Source organism: Tachypleus tridentatus, chromosome 7 (genome assembly GCF_004210375.1).
Source record: "Tachypleus tridentatus isolate NWPU-2018 chromosome 7, ASM421037v1, whole genome shotgun sequence".
NCBI lineage: Eukaryota > Metazoa > Arthropoda > Merostomata > Xiphosura > Limulidae > Tachypleus > Tachypleus tridentatus.
In genome coordinates, this window is record NC_134831.1 from 104,827,661 (window position 1) to 104,843,038 (window position 15,378).

Sequence of the window (15,378 nt, forward strand, 5' to 3'; positions counted from 1 at the left end):
AAGTGTTCCTGATGAAGCATCAACATACAGAAAGGTTGGGTATAACCTGGTAGTTAACCTACTGGATCTGTGGTAAGTGTTCGTGATGAAGCATCAACACAGAGAAAGGTTGGGTATAGCCTGGTTGTAAACCTACTGGATCTGTGGTAAATGTTCCTGATGAAGCACCAACACAGAGAAAGGTTGGGTATGGCCTGGTCGTTAACCTATTAGATCTGTGGTAAGTGTTCCTGATGAAGCACCAACACAGAGAAAGGTTGGGTATAGCCTGGTCGTTAACTTAACCGTATATGTGGCAAGTGTTCCTGATGAAGCATCAACACAGAGAAAGGTTGGGTATCGCCTGGTCGTTAACCTAACCTTATATGTGGTAAGTATTCCTGGTGAAGCACCAACATAGAGAAAGTTTGGGTATAGCCTTGTTGTTAACCTACTGGATCTGTGACAAGTGTTCCTGATGAAGATCAACACATTGAAAGGTTGGGTATAACCTGGTCATTAACCTAACTGGATCTGTCGCAAGTGCTCCTGATGAAGCACCAACACAGAGAAAGTTGTGTATGGCCTGGTCGTTAACTTAACCGGATTTTTGGTAAGTGTTTCTGGTGAAGCATCAACATACAGAAAGATTTGTTATGAACTGGTCGTTAACCTATTGGATCTGTGGTAAGTGTTCCTGGTGAAGCATCAACATATAGAAAGATTTGTTATGAACTGGTCGTTAACCTACTGGATCTGTGGTAAGTATTCCTGATGAAGCATCAACCGAGAGAAAGGTTGGATATAACCTGATCGTTAAGCTTCGGGATCTGTGATAAGTGTTCCTGATCAAGCATTAATATACAGAAAGATTTGTTATAGCCTGGTCGTTAACCTACTGGATATATGGTGAGTGTTCCTAGTGAAGTATCAGCACAGAAAAAGGTTTGGTATAACCTGGTTGTTAACCTACTGGATCTGTGGCAAGTGCTACTGATAAAGCATCAACATCTAGAAAGGTTGGGTATAGCCTGGTCGTTAAATTAACCGTATATGTGTTAAGTGTTCCTGATGAAGCATCAACACAGAGAAAGGTTGGGTATAGCCTGATCGTTAACCTACCTGGATCTGTGGTAAGTGTTCCTGGTGAAGCATCAACAAAGAGAAAGGTTGGGTATAACCTGGTCGTTAACCTACTGGATCTGGTAAGTGTTCCTGTTAAAGCATCAACACAGTGAAAGGTTGGGTATAGCCTGGTCGTTAATTTAACCTGATCTGTGGTAAGTGTTCCTGTTGAAGCATCAACACAGAGAAAGGGTGGGTATAACCAGGTCGTTAACCTACCGGATCTGTGGTAAGTGTTCCTGGTGAAGCACCAACATAGAGAAAGGTTGGGTATAGCCTGGTTGTTAACCTACTGGATCTGTGGTAAGTGTTCCTGATGAAGCATCAACATACAGAAAGGTTGGGTATAACCTGGTCGTTAACCTACTGGATCTGTGGTAAGTGTTCCTGATGAAGCATCAACACAGAGAAATATTGGGTATAACCTGGTCGTTAACCTACTGGATCTGTAGTAAGTGTTCCTGATGAAGCATCAACATATAGAAAGGTTGGGTATAGGATGGTCGCTAACCTACTGGATCTGTGCTAAGTGTTCCTGGTGAAGCACCAACATAGAGAAAGTTTGGGTATAGCCTGGTTGTTAACCTACTGGATCTGTGGCAAGTGTTCCTGATGAAGCACCAACACAGAGAAAGGTTGGGTATAACCTGGTTGTTAACCTACTGGATCTGGTAAGTGTTCCTGGTGAAGCATCAACACAGTGAAAGGTTGGGTATAGCCTGGTCGTTAATTTAACCGGATCTGTGGTAAGTGTTCCTGATGAAGCATCAACACAGAGATAGGGTGGGTATAACCTGGTCGTTAACCTACCGGATCTGTGGTAAGTGTTCCTGATGAAGCATCAACACAGAGAAAGGTTGGGTATAGCCTGGTCGTTAACCTACTGGATCTGTGGCAAGTGTTCCTGATGAAGATCAACACAGAGAAAGGTTGGGTATAACCTGGTTGTTAACCTAACTGGTTATGTGGCAAGTGTTCCTGATGAAGCACCAACACAGAGAAAGGTTGGGTATGGCTTGGTCGTTAACTTAACCGGATATGTGGTAAGTGTTCCTGGTGAAGCACCAACACAGAGAAAGGTTGGGTATCGCCTGGTCGTTAACCTAACCTTATATGTGGTAAGTATTCCTGGTGAAGCACCAACATAGAGAAAGTTTGGGTATAGCCTTGTTGTTAACCTACTGGATCTGTGACAAGTGTTCCTGATGAAGCTCCAACACATCGAAAGGTTGGGTATAGCCTGGTCGTTAACCTAACTGGATCTGTGGCAAGTGTTCCTGGTGAAGCATCAACATACAGAAAGGTTGGGTATAACCTGGTCATTAACCTAACTGGATCTGTCGCAAGTGCTCCTGATGAAGCACCAACACAGAGAAAGTTGTGTATGGCCTGGTCGTTAACTTAACCGGATTTTTGGTAAGTGTTTCTGGTGAAGCATCAACATACAGAAAGATTTGTTATGAACTGGTCGTTAACCTATTGGATCTGTGGTAAGTGTTCCTGGTGAAGCATCAACATATAGAAAGATTTGTTATGAACTGGTCGTTAACCTACTGGATCTGTGGTAAGTATTCCTGATGAAGCATCAACGGAGAGAAAGGTTGGATATAACCTAATCGTTAAGCTTCGGGATCTGTGATAAGTGTTCCTGATCAAGCATTAATATACAGAAAGATTTGTTATAGCCTGGTCGTTAACCTACTGGATCTGTGGTAAGTGTTCCTGGTGATGCACCAACACAGAGAAAGGTTGGGTATAGCCTGATCGTTAACCTACCTGGATCTGTGGTAAGTGTTCCTGGTGAAGCATCAACAAAGAGAAAGGTTGGGTTTCGCCTGGTTGTTAACCTACTGGATCTGTGGTAAGTGTTCTTGGTGAAGCATCAATATACAGAAAAATTTGTTATGGGCTGGTCGTTAACCTACTGGATCTGTGGTAAGTGTTTCTGGTGAAGCACCAACACAGAGAAAGGGTTGGGTATAGCCTGGTCGTTAGCTTAACTGGATCTGTGGTAAGTGTTACTGGTGAAGCGCCAACATACAGAAAGATTTGTTATGGCCTGGTCGTTAACCTACTGGATCGGTGGTAAGTGTTCCTGATGACGCACCAACATACAGAAAGATTTGTTATGGCCTGGTCCTTAAACTACTGGATCTGTGGTAAGTGTTCCTGGTGAAGCACCAACACAGAGAAAGGTTGGGTATAGCCTGGTTGTTAACCTACTGGATCTGTGATAAGTTTTCGTCATGAAGCATCAACACAGAGAAAGGTTGGATATAGCCTGGCCTTTAACCTAACTGGATCTGTGGCAAGTGTTCCTGGTGAAGCATCAACTTACAGAAAGGTTGGGTATAACCTGGTCGTTAACCTACTGGATCTGTGGTAAGTGTTCCTGATGAAGCATCAACATACAGAAAGGTTCGGTATAACCTGGTAGTTAACCTACTGGATCTGTGGTAAGTGTTCGTGATGAAGCATCAACACAGAGAAAGGTTGGGTATAGCCTGGTTGTAAACCTACTGGATCTGTGGTAAGTGTTCCTGGTGAAGCACCAACACAGAGAAAGGTTGGGTATGGCCTGGTCGTTAACCTACTAGATCTGTGGTAAGTGTTCCTGATGAAGCACCAACACAGAGAAAGGTTGGGTATAGCCTGGTCGTTAACTTAACCGTATATGTGGTAAGTGTTCCTGATGAAGCATCAACACAGAGAAATGTTGGGTATCGCCTGGTCGTTAACCTAACCTTATATGTGGTAAGTATTCCTGGTGAAGCACCAACATAGAGAAAGTTTGGGTATAGCCTTGTTGTTAACCTACTGGATCTGTGGCAAGTGTTCCTGATGAAGCTCCAACACAGAGAAAGGTTGGGTTATCGCCTGGTTGTTAACCTACTGGATCTGTGGTAAGTGTTCCTGATGAAGCATCAACATACAGAAAGATTTGTTATGACCTGGTCGTTAACCTACTGGATCTGTGGCAAGTGTTACTGATAAAGCATCAACATACAGAAAGGTTGGGTATAGCCTGGTCGTTAACTTAACCGTATATGTGGTAAGTGTTCCTGGTGAAGCATCAACACAGAGAAAGGTTGGGTATAACCTCGCTGTTAACCTACTTGATCTGGTAAGTGTTCCATGTGGAGCGTCAACACAGAGAAAGGTAGGGTATAACCTGACCGTTAAGTTACTGGATCTGTGGTAAGTGTTCCTGATGAAGCATCAGCGCAGAGAAAGGTTTGGGTATAAACTGGTCGTTAAGCTGCTGGATCTTTGATAAGTGTTCCTGATGAAGCATCAACACAGAGAAAGGTTGGGTTTCGCCTGGTCGTTAACTTAACCGTATGTGTGGTAAGTGTTCCTGGTGAAGCACCAACACAGAGAAAGGTTGGGTATAGCCTGTTCGTTAACTTAACCGTATATGTGGCAAGTGTTCCTGGTGAAGCATCGACACAGAGAAAGGTTGGGTAAAACCTGCCTGTTAACCAACTTGATCTTGTAAGTGTTCCTGGTGGAGCGTCAACACAGAGAAAGGTAGGGTATAACCTGACCGTTAAGCTACTGGATCTGTGGTAAGTGTTCCTGATGAAGCATCAGCGCAAAGAAAGATTTGGGTATAAACTGGTCGTTAAGCTGCTGGATATTTGATAAGTGTTCCTGGTGAAGCATCAACACAGAGAAAGGTTGGGTTTCGCCTGGTTGTTAACCTACTGGATCTGTGGCAAGTGTTCTTGATGAAGCACCAACACAGAGAAAGGTTGGGTATAGCCGGGTCGTTAACCTACCTGGATCTGTGGTACGTGTTCCTGGTGAAGCATCAATATACAGAAAGATTTGTTATGGGCTGGTCGTTAACCTACTGGATCTGTGGTAAGTGTTCCTGGTGAAGCACCAACACAGAGAAAGATTTGTTATGGCCTGGTCCTTAAACTACTGGATCTGTGGTAAGTGTTCCTGGTGAAGCACCAACACAGAGAAAGGTTGGATATAGCCTGGCCGTTAACCTAACTGGATCTGTGGCAAGTGTTCCTGGAGAAGCATCAACTTACAGAAAGGTTGGGTATAACCTGGTCGTTAACCTACTGGATCTGTGTTAAGTGTTCCTGATGAAGCATCAACATACAGAAAGGTTGGGTATAACCTGGTAGTTAACCTACTGGATCTGTGGTATGTGTTCGTGATGTAGCATCAACACAGAGAAAGGTTGGGTATAGCCTGGTTGTAAACCTACTGGATCTGTGGTAAGTGTTCCTGGTGAAGCACCAACACAGATAAAGGTTGGGTATAGCCTGGTTGTTAACCTACTGGATCTGTGGTAAATGTTCCTGATGACGCACCAACACAGAGAAAGGTTGGGTATGGCCTGGTCGTTAACCTACTAGATCTTTGGTAAGTGTTCCTGATGAAGCATCAACACAGAGAAATATTGGGTATAACCTGGTCGTTAACCTACTGGATCTGTAGTAAGTGTTCCTGATGAAGCATCAACATATAGAAAGGTTGGGTATAGGATGGTCGCTAACCTACTGGATCTGTGCTAAGTGTTCCTGGTGAAGCACCAACATAGAGAAAGTTTGGGTATAGCCTGGTTGTTAACCTACTGGATCTGTGGCAAGTGTTCCTGATGAAGCACCAACACAGAGAAAGGTTGGGTATAACCTGGTTGTTGTTGTTAACCTACTGGATCTGGTAAGTGTTCCTGGTGAAGCACCAACACAGAGAAAGGTTGGGTATAGTCTGGTCGTTAACTTAACCGGATTTGTGGTAAGTGTTCCTGGTGAAGCACCAACATAGAGAAAGGTTGGGTATAGTCTGGTTGTTAACCTAATCAGTTTGTGTACAAAAATTCTAAAAACAAAATACTATAAAAAGTTACCAGGTAAACTAAAATAAACAACTATTTGAAACAAACTGTTGATTCAGTATTTCGATTCATCATAATAATCACACATTTATCTTCGAGTTTAAGGTATATCTGATAATCGAGAACAGTCTGTATTGTATCGGACTAAAACACAGTCCTTAAAGGTGAATTTTACAGAAAAAAGAAAACTTTGCAGTCAAAAGAACTACTCATACTGATTAATTTTGCAGGTTCACAATTTTTATGAAACATATGTGCTAAGAAATGAAACCTAGGACTTGGTGCAAAAAGAGCCCTTTCCGAGCGGCAATCCGAACGTTTTACTTTTTACGTTTGCCGCTAAGAAAAGTACTGTGACGTAATAGTTCCCAAACAAACCGCCAACGCCAGCGCGTTGAATGCAAAAAAACATGGTCAGTGCATACGGTGAAACATTGGCGGAGTCTGTTTTGATTTTGTGTTCAAACCTCCTTTGAACGAACCTAGAACAGTTACTTTTGACCCAGATCTGACAAGTTATAGTGATGAGGACAGTTTCACGAGTAAGAGTAGCGGAACTGTGAGTGATACTGATAGCGCCCTGGCCGGTTGCGAGTCGGTCATACCTTCAGTGGAAGAATGGTAAGCCTAAGTCATGACAACAAATATGGTCTGTAATATTTCACGTGCAATTTTAAGAATCTCGAAACCTGTCTGGTGTTTATAAATTAATAGTATCACAGACTTGGTTTTATTTGTTTATACTCTGCTGACTATGGTAACTAATACTTGGCCCTTCCACAATCATTGTACCAGGTATTTATGACTCATAACAAAATGAATTTCAATTATACGTCATAATTCTGTCTATAAAATCAAACTAGATGTAGCAGTCTGAATAGTTAATTTATCTTGAAATGTTAAATTTGAAAAATGGAATTCTTCAAACTTTTCCATATTTAAAAATGATACAAAAACATCTACACAATGATCTACCAGCTTTTAAACTTGGAATATACTCTATTTGGGATAGACTTTTCCACTGTCTAGACTATGAAATCAAAGTTTCACTGGCTTTCAGGTGCCACAAATGCAAAACACACTCATGAATGTGAAATGTGTATATCTAGTTACATTCTTCAAAAACTTGTATTTATTTAATTATTATATTATACTAGTTATTGTTTATCGCTTTATACTGTACACATACCTTTAAGTTTGTTCTTTTTGTGATGGCAAGGGATGGCTTCAGAGGGGTTTGTCCGATGCCAAACCGTTTTTACAACCATAAACAACGCAGTAATCCATGTTATCATAAAACAAACATAAATTAGCAATATCAAGACAAAAAATAGTCTCACAAAGTATGTAATCCGAAAAAAGCACCAATAGATTTACATAAAACACCAGCACTGAAAGGAACAAAATGGTCGGCGTGCAACGAAGCGTGTTTGGCAACTATTACGTCATAGTTGTAAAACGTCACGGAAACAGGCGAACGACCGAGAGGAACTTGAATTCGAGGACCCGCATATTTTGTTTCATTTTTTACTCGAAAGCTAAAGTGTTTAAAAATATGGCAGCCACACAGGAATTATACCTAACCAAAGTACAGTTTCTAAGGCAATTATTAAATTTGTTGAAAATTCATCTTTAAAAGGTGACTATGATCTGATACTTGAGTCAAAACAATTTTATCATTATTATCATGTTCCACAGTTGAGGTTCAGCATGGCCAGGCGGTTAAGGGACTCGACTCGTAATCTGAGGGTCGCGGGTTCGTATCCCCGTCGCGCCAAACATGTTCGCCCTTTCATTATAACGTGGGGCGTTATAATGAAACTGTTAATCCTATTATTCGTTGGTAAAAAGAGTACCCCATGAGTTGGAGGTGGTGGTGATGACTAGCTGCCTTCCCTCTAGTCTTACACTGCAAAATTAGGGATGACTAGCGCAGATAGCCCTCGTGTACCTTTCCGTGAAATTCAAAAAACAAACAAACCCACAGTTGATGTTATTAACTATTTGTCTGCAACTCAAACAACTTTGTGATTTGTAGAGTATTACGTTCTTCTGTTTACCTCTACAAATTTGAAGAATATTCCCCTCCTGTTAAATCATAATATCCTTAACATTGCATACTACTCTACTATGGCCTGGTAATATACACTGATGTTTAACTACACACTTTAACTGTTTATATATATTATCAGTTTTCTGATGATTTGGATATTTTACTGTTTACAATAAATCTTTGATACTTCATATTATGTTCTGTTATTAACCACAACCCACTGATGTATCATATTATGTTCTGTTATTAACCACAACCTACTGATATAGCATATTATGTTCTGTTATTAACCACAACCTACTGATATAGCATATTATGTTCTGTTATTAACCACAACCCACTGATATAGCATATTATGTTCTGTTATTAACCACAACCCACTGATGTATCATATTATGTTCTGTTATTAACCACAACCTACTGATGTATCATATTATGTTCTGTTATTAACCACAACCTACTGATATAGCATATTATGTTCTGTTATTAACCACAACCCACTGATGTATCATATTATGTTCTGTTATTAACCACAACCTGCTGATGTATCATATTATGTTCTGTAATTAATCACAACCTACTGATGTATCATATTATGTTTTGTTATTAACAACAACCCACTGATGTATCATATTATGTTCTGTTATTAATCACAACCTACTGATGTATCATATTATGTTCTGTTATTAATCACAACCTACTGATGTATCATATTATGTTCTGTTATTAATCACAACCTACTGATGTATCATATTATGTTCTGTTATTAACCACAACCTGCTGATGTATCATATTATGTTCTGTTATTAACCACAACCTGCTGATGTATCATATTATGTTCTGTTATTAACCACAACCTACTGATGTATCATATTATGTTCTGTTATTAACAACAACCTGCTGATGTATCATATTATGTTATTTTATTAACAACAACCTGCTGATGTATCATATTATGTTCTGTTATTAACCACAACCCACTGATGTATCATATTATGTTCTGTTATTAACCACAACCTACTGATGTATCATATTATGTTCTGTTATTAACCACAACCTGCTGATGTATCATATTATGTTCTGTTATTAACCACAACCTGCTGATGTATCATATTATGTTCTGTTATTAACCACAACCTGCTGATGTATCATATTATGTTTTGTTATTAACAACAACCTGCTGATGTATCATATTATGTTTTGTTATTAACAACAACCTACTGATGTATCATATTATGTTTTGTTATTAACAACAACCTGCTGATGTATCATATTATGTTTTGTTATTAACAACAACCTGCTGATGTATCATATTATGTTATTTTATTAACAACAACCTACTGATGTATCATATTATGTTATTTTATTAATCACAACCTACTGATGTATCATATTATGTTATTTTATTAACAACAACCTGCTGATGTATCATATTATGTTCTGTTATTAATCACAACCTACTGATGTATCATATTATGTTATTTTATTAAAACAACCTACTGATGTATCATATTATGTTCTGTTATTAATCACAACCTACTGATGTATCATATTATGTTATTTTATTAAAACAACCTACTGATGTATCATATTATGTTTTGTTATTAACAACAACCCACTGATGTATCATATTATGTTATTTTATTAATCACAACCTACTGATGTATCATATTATGTTCTGTTATTAATCACAACCTACTGATGTATCATATTATGTTCTGTTATTAACAGCAACCTGCTGATGTATCATATTATGTTTTGTTATTAACAACAACCTGCTGATGTATCATATTATGTTATTTTATTAACAACAACCTACTGATGTATCATATTATGTTTTGTTATTAACAACAACCCACTGATGTATCATATTATGTTATTTTATTAATCACAACCTACTGATGTATCATATTATGTTCTGTTATTAATAACAACCTACTGATGTATCATATTATGTTCTGTTATTAATCACAACCCACTGATGTATCATATTATGTTCTGTTATTAACCACAACCTACTGATGTATCATATTATGTTCTGTTATTAACCACAACCTGCTGATGTATCATATTATGTTTTGTTATTAACAACAACCTGCTGATGTATCATATTATGTTTTGTTATTAACAACAACCCACTGATGTATCATATTATGTTTTGTTATTAACAACAACCTACTGATGTATCATATTATGTTTTGTTATTAACAACAACCTGCTGATGTATCATATTATGTTTTGTTATTAACAACAACCTACTGATGTATCATATTATGTTTTGTTATTAACAACAACCTGCTGATGTATCATATTATGTTCTGTTATAAACCACAACCCACTGATGTATCATATTATGTTTTGTTATTAACAACAACCTGCTGATGTATCATATTATGTTTTGTTATTAACAACAACCTGCTGATGTATCATATTATGTTATTTTATTAACAACAACCTGCTGATGTATCATATTATGTTATTTTATTAACAACAACCTACTGATGTATCATATTATGTTTTGTTATTAACAACAACCCACTGATGTATCATATTATGTTATTTTATTAATCACAACCTACTGATGTATCATATTATGTTCTGTTATTAATCACAACCTACTGATGTATCATATTATGTTCTGTTATTAATCACAACCTGCTGATGTATCATATTATGTTTTGTTATTAACAACAACCCACTGATGTATCATATTATGTTATTTTATTAATCACAACCTACTGATGTATCATATTATGTTCTGTTATTAATCACAACCTACTGATGTATCATATTATGTTCTGTTATTAATCACAACCTGCTGATGTATCATATTATGTTTTGTTATTAACAACAACCCACTGATGTATCATACCATGATATTTTATTAACTACTACTTATTAACGTTTCATATTAAATCTTGGGACTAATAACTCTCATGTTTCAGACGAGCAGGGTCCTTGCCACGACTTTGTTTGTCAGTACAGTTCGAGGTGTTTTGTGAAGAAAGGAAATCCTGTTTGTGAATGTCCAACCTGTACTGAGGAGTTCCAGCCAGTGTGTGGCAGTAATGGAATCCTTTACAACAATCTCTGTAAGCTGAAGAAAGAAGCCTGTGAAAAACGAACTGAGATTAGTGTCGCTTTTGAAGGGCTGTGTGGTAAGTAATAAACCACCTGTGGTAACTATGATGCTCTGTGGTTTACTTTACTGTAATAACGTTTCATCAAGTATCGTAAAATATTCCTGAAAATGTACATTTAACGCTTTCATTGTCGCGGAATAAAGTGCAGGAATGTTTACTAACAGTTACTACTACAATTTAACCGATAGAAACGCCTGTGTGTCATGTCACACTTGATTTCTCTAAATAGTAGGAACCATAAGAGCTAAAAATGCATTTATCCAGGTAGAATGTATTTGATTACTGTCAGCCCATTACGAATTTAGTGACGGGTTTGCTAAGGGGCCGTGAAGGGGCGTGTACCTTGAAACCTTAAGAATGTAAAAAGTGTTGGGATAACCTAGCCTAGAAACATGTACTTAAAAAAACTGCACAATACATGTAGCACAATACATTAACAGTCCCCAAGTTTTTTATATTTTTAGTTTAACTGGTTCACAAAGGAATTTGCCGACGTTTGACTTCCCCAACTCCACTTTTCTGCCTCTTTGTTGGTCATTCTTGATTTCGCAAAATTAATTTTTCAGTTATTTATGAAATGTGAGGTTAGGGTAAATTACGGGGTGGGTGTGGTAGTACTTGTTTTTGACGGGCTATACGGACCTCCATCTCAAGTGTTGGTCCAGCTTACTTCATGATATTCTGGTGAAGAATAACTCAGCATGTTCTCGCATTACGTATTTTCTTCAAATCATCCGGTTCTCTATCATATGATGTATACTTAATCCCCAGTACAATATTACACCACGACTACTGCACATTATTAGCAGGACGTAACGTTTCTGTTGTAAAACCCTTTATTGTAGAGGCAGGCTTTGTTCATTACTAGCCGGTAGATGGCTATATTTTGTTTGTTTGTTTTGAATTTAAATTTCGCACAAAGCTACTCGAGGGCTATCTGTGCTAGCCGTTTCTAATTTAGCAGTGTAAGACTAGAGGGAAGGCAGCTAGTCATCACCACCCACCGCCAACTCTTGGGCTATTCTTTTACCAACGAATAGTAGGATTGACACTCACATTATAACGCCCCCACGGCTGAAAGGGCGAGCAAGTTTGGTGCGACCGGGATTCGAACCAGCGACCCTCGTATTACGAGGCCATACTTGGCCATGCCGGGCCCAAAAATGTGTATGTTTTCTTAGAGCAGAGCCACATCAGGCTATCTGCTGAGCCCACCGAGGGGAATCGAACCCCTGATCTTAGCGTTGTAAATCTGGAGACATACCGCTGCACTAACGGGGGGCACAATGATGGCTATACTATAACAGTGAACAGTGTAATATATCCCAATATATTAGCGTACGTGCATTATCAAGATCCCTGCCTGTCCTGTAACAAAAAACAACATAAAATACCATTAGTTGGTAACACATACCATAGGTCGGTACATGTGATATCGATATTTTCTGATTACTGAAAAGTATGAATGTGCTTCAATAAAATATCATCTTCTGATTGGTTTAACCTGTATAAATACACAGTCTTACTTTGTGTCTTGACATTTTTTTACAAGATGAACAGTTACTATTTGCCAGATCAACAATTCAAATATGAAATCAAACAGAAAGTTACTACAGCTTATAAATTAATACTCGAAGTCACAGTAGATTCTGGAAAACTAGTAGCATATATTGATGATATAAATAAGTATTCTTCTTTATCACCATTCTTTGTTTGTTTGTTTGTTTTTTGGAATTTCGCACAAAGCTACTCGAGGGCTATCTGTGCTAGCCGTCTCTAATTTAGCAGTGTAAGACTAGAGGGAAGGCAGCTAGTCATCACCACCCACCGCCACCTCTTGGGCTACTCTTTACCAACGAATAGTGGGATTGACCGTCACATTATACACCCCACGGCTGGGAGGGCGAGCATGTTTGGCGCGACTCAGGCGCGAACCCGCGACCCTCAGATTACGAAGCGCACGCCTTAACGTGCTAGGCCATGCCGGGCCCATCACCATTCTTAAACATCAGTTATTTGATTAAAAGTAAAAACAGTAATATTGACGTTTTCTTGCTCATGCCTACATCTTGGGATTGATGTTTCACCCAAACTCAATTTCGTTTTTTAACCTTATATAATAAAATAACTTTTCCGTCTTAAACATTTCTAAATAAAGCTGGTTGTATTGCTTCTTGTCACAAATCAATAACAAAATTCACTTTTCCGTTTCTTGGATAAAAACAAACATAAAAAATAACGTACACCTTTCAAGAGAGTTGTTGATATGTGTCTGATTACATTGAATTTGATTTGATTTCCGAGAAAGTTTTACAAGAACGTGTGGAATGTAAGTTTTATTTTTTTACTTTTTTTCTGCAGACGATTGCGACAACAAGAGATGTGAATACTACGCTGTGTGCGAGAGTAACGGAAACGGAGATGCCAAATGTGTTTGTCCTCAGTCTTGTGTTCAGGTACTGACTGTCATTGTTGTTGTTTAGGCTTAGACGCGTTTTCGATATGAGATAAAAACAAAACGAATCTGAGTTAGATTAAACTTCCTAATACAGAAACAAGACTACAAATATAAGAAGTTTCATAAAGAAAGATGAAGTACATGCTATTTTATTTTTGTTAGATAGTTGATGATATATCGGTTTGTTCGTACATTTCACTGACAGTTAAAAATTGCCGTTTCTTCAGAAATAAGCTATGAAGAACGTATGGTATGGAGAAAAAAAGAATTCTGAGTAGGCCTCTCAAACTTAAATCATATTCTATACGAAACTTTGTCTAAGAAATTTTATAATATAAGTTCCAGGAACGTAAGTTTAGCCTACTTAGTTTACTTAACTTATTGTTGAAATAAAATTTAAGTTATTTTCATATGATAAAGTAGTTCTTAAGACTAATTATTGTACGTTTTGAAACCATCAAAAGAAAGTGAACGTATGATACCGTACTTATATAAAGCTATGGAAAATAAGATTGTATTAAAAAAATACAATGATGTTTCAGAACATTAAATTTGAAATTCGGTTGTTGGAGTATTAACGGAATATATTTCGTATTTGAAAAAAAATATCAAAGGAACAGATGATGTAACTACTGCTTTTAGTTTTAAAAAGGACGCTTTGAAGATTTAGTCTCTGATAACATAACTAACAACATAATAATGTAAACAAACAAGCAACTGATAAATTGAAATATAGTTTCTTCCAAAAATAAAACAAATACCGATAACGCATTGGGTAGGTTATTCTGTAAGTTTGGCTTGTTCCTATCCATGTAGCATACCCTGTTAGGTCTAATTTATACCTTTCTATTGGCTTATCAAAATCCGTGTGACTTATCACATTTCATGTGCATTACCCTGCTCGACATTGCTTGTTTCGCTTCCATGTGACTAATGCTTATCCATAATCCGCATGGCTTATCTCGACCTGTGTAGCTTATCACGTATTTTATAATCACGAACTTGTTCGAAACAAAATAACCGATTGAACAACTTATTTTTGATATCTTTATGCTATCTATGATTTTTTACGCTAGTTGAGCAGAACGTGATAAACAATTGGAACATGTTCTGATACGTTTCTTATTTCAGTTCTGCTGATAATGTTTGAAAATTGATCATTTTAAATCGAAATATATGTATAAAACATCAGAAAACGAACAAACTACTCTCTGAGTAGGTGAGCGAGGAGAAACAGTAAGGTTTTAAACTGGAGTATGGTAGAATTGGATTTTAGTACTTGAATACTGGCCAAACACTGACTGACCTGTAACTGTTGTCATACTGAAACATGTTTACTCATAGCTGGAGGCTCCAGTCTGTGGAGATGATGGAAAGACGTATGATAACGAATGTCTACTAAAGGTGGCGTCTTGCAGAAAGAAACAGTACATCAAAGTTGTCTCTAAAGGTCCATGTGGTGAGTTATAATTTACTGTAGTTGTCCATCTTCAATCAGTGGTGAGCTATAATTTACTGTAGTTGTCTACCTTCAGTCAGTGATGAGTTATAACTTACTGTATTTGTCTACCTTCAATCAGTGGTGAGCTATAATTTACCATAGTTGTCTACCTTTAGTCAGTGGTGAGTTATAATTTACTGTATTTTTCTACCTTCAATCAGTGGTGAGCTATAATTTACCATAGTTGTCTACCTTTAATCAGTGGTGAGTTATAACTTACTGTATTTGTCTACCTTCAGTCAGTGGTGAGCTATAACT

At 37.7% G+C, this 15,378-nt stretch overlaps 1 protein-coding gene across 1 annotated transcript in view; it reads left to right on the forward strand.

Moving 5' to 3' along the window:
- The first annotated feature begins 3,945 nt into the window (after positions 1-3,945).
- The window catches only part of LOC143257755 (agrin-like), a 32,134-nt gene continuing 20,701 nt past the window's right edge, over positions 3,946-15,378 (forward strand). The window contains exons 1-5 of the mRNA XM_076516787.1: positions 3,946-4,007; positions 4,754-4,971; positions 10,964-11,176; positions 13,523-13,617; positions 14,964-15,078. Of these exons, the coding sequence (XP_076372902.1) occupies positions 3,946-4,007; positions 4,754-4,971; positions 10,964-11,176; positions 13,523-13,617; positions 14,964-15,078 (703 nt within the window). The remainder of the gene's footprint in view (positions 4,008-4,753; positions 4,972-10,963; positions 11,177-13,522; positions 13,618-14,963; positions 15,079-15,378) is intronic.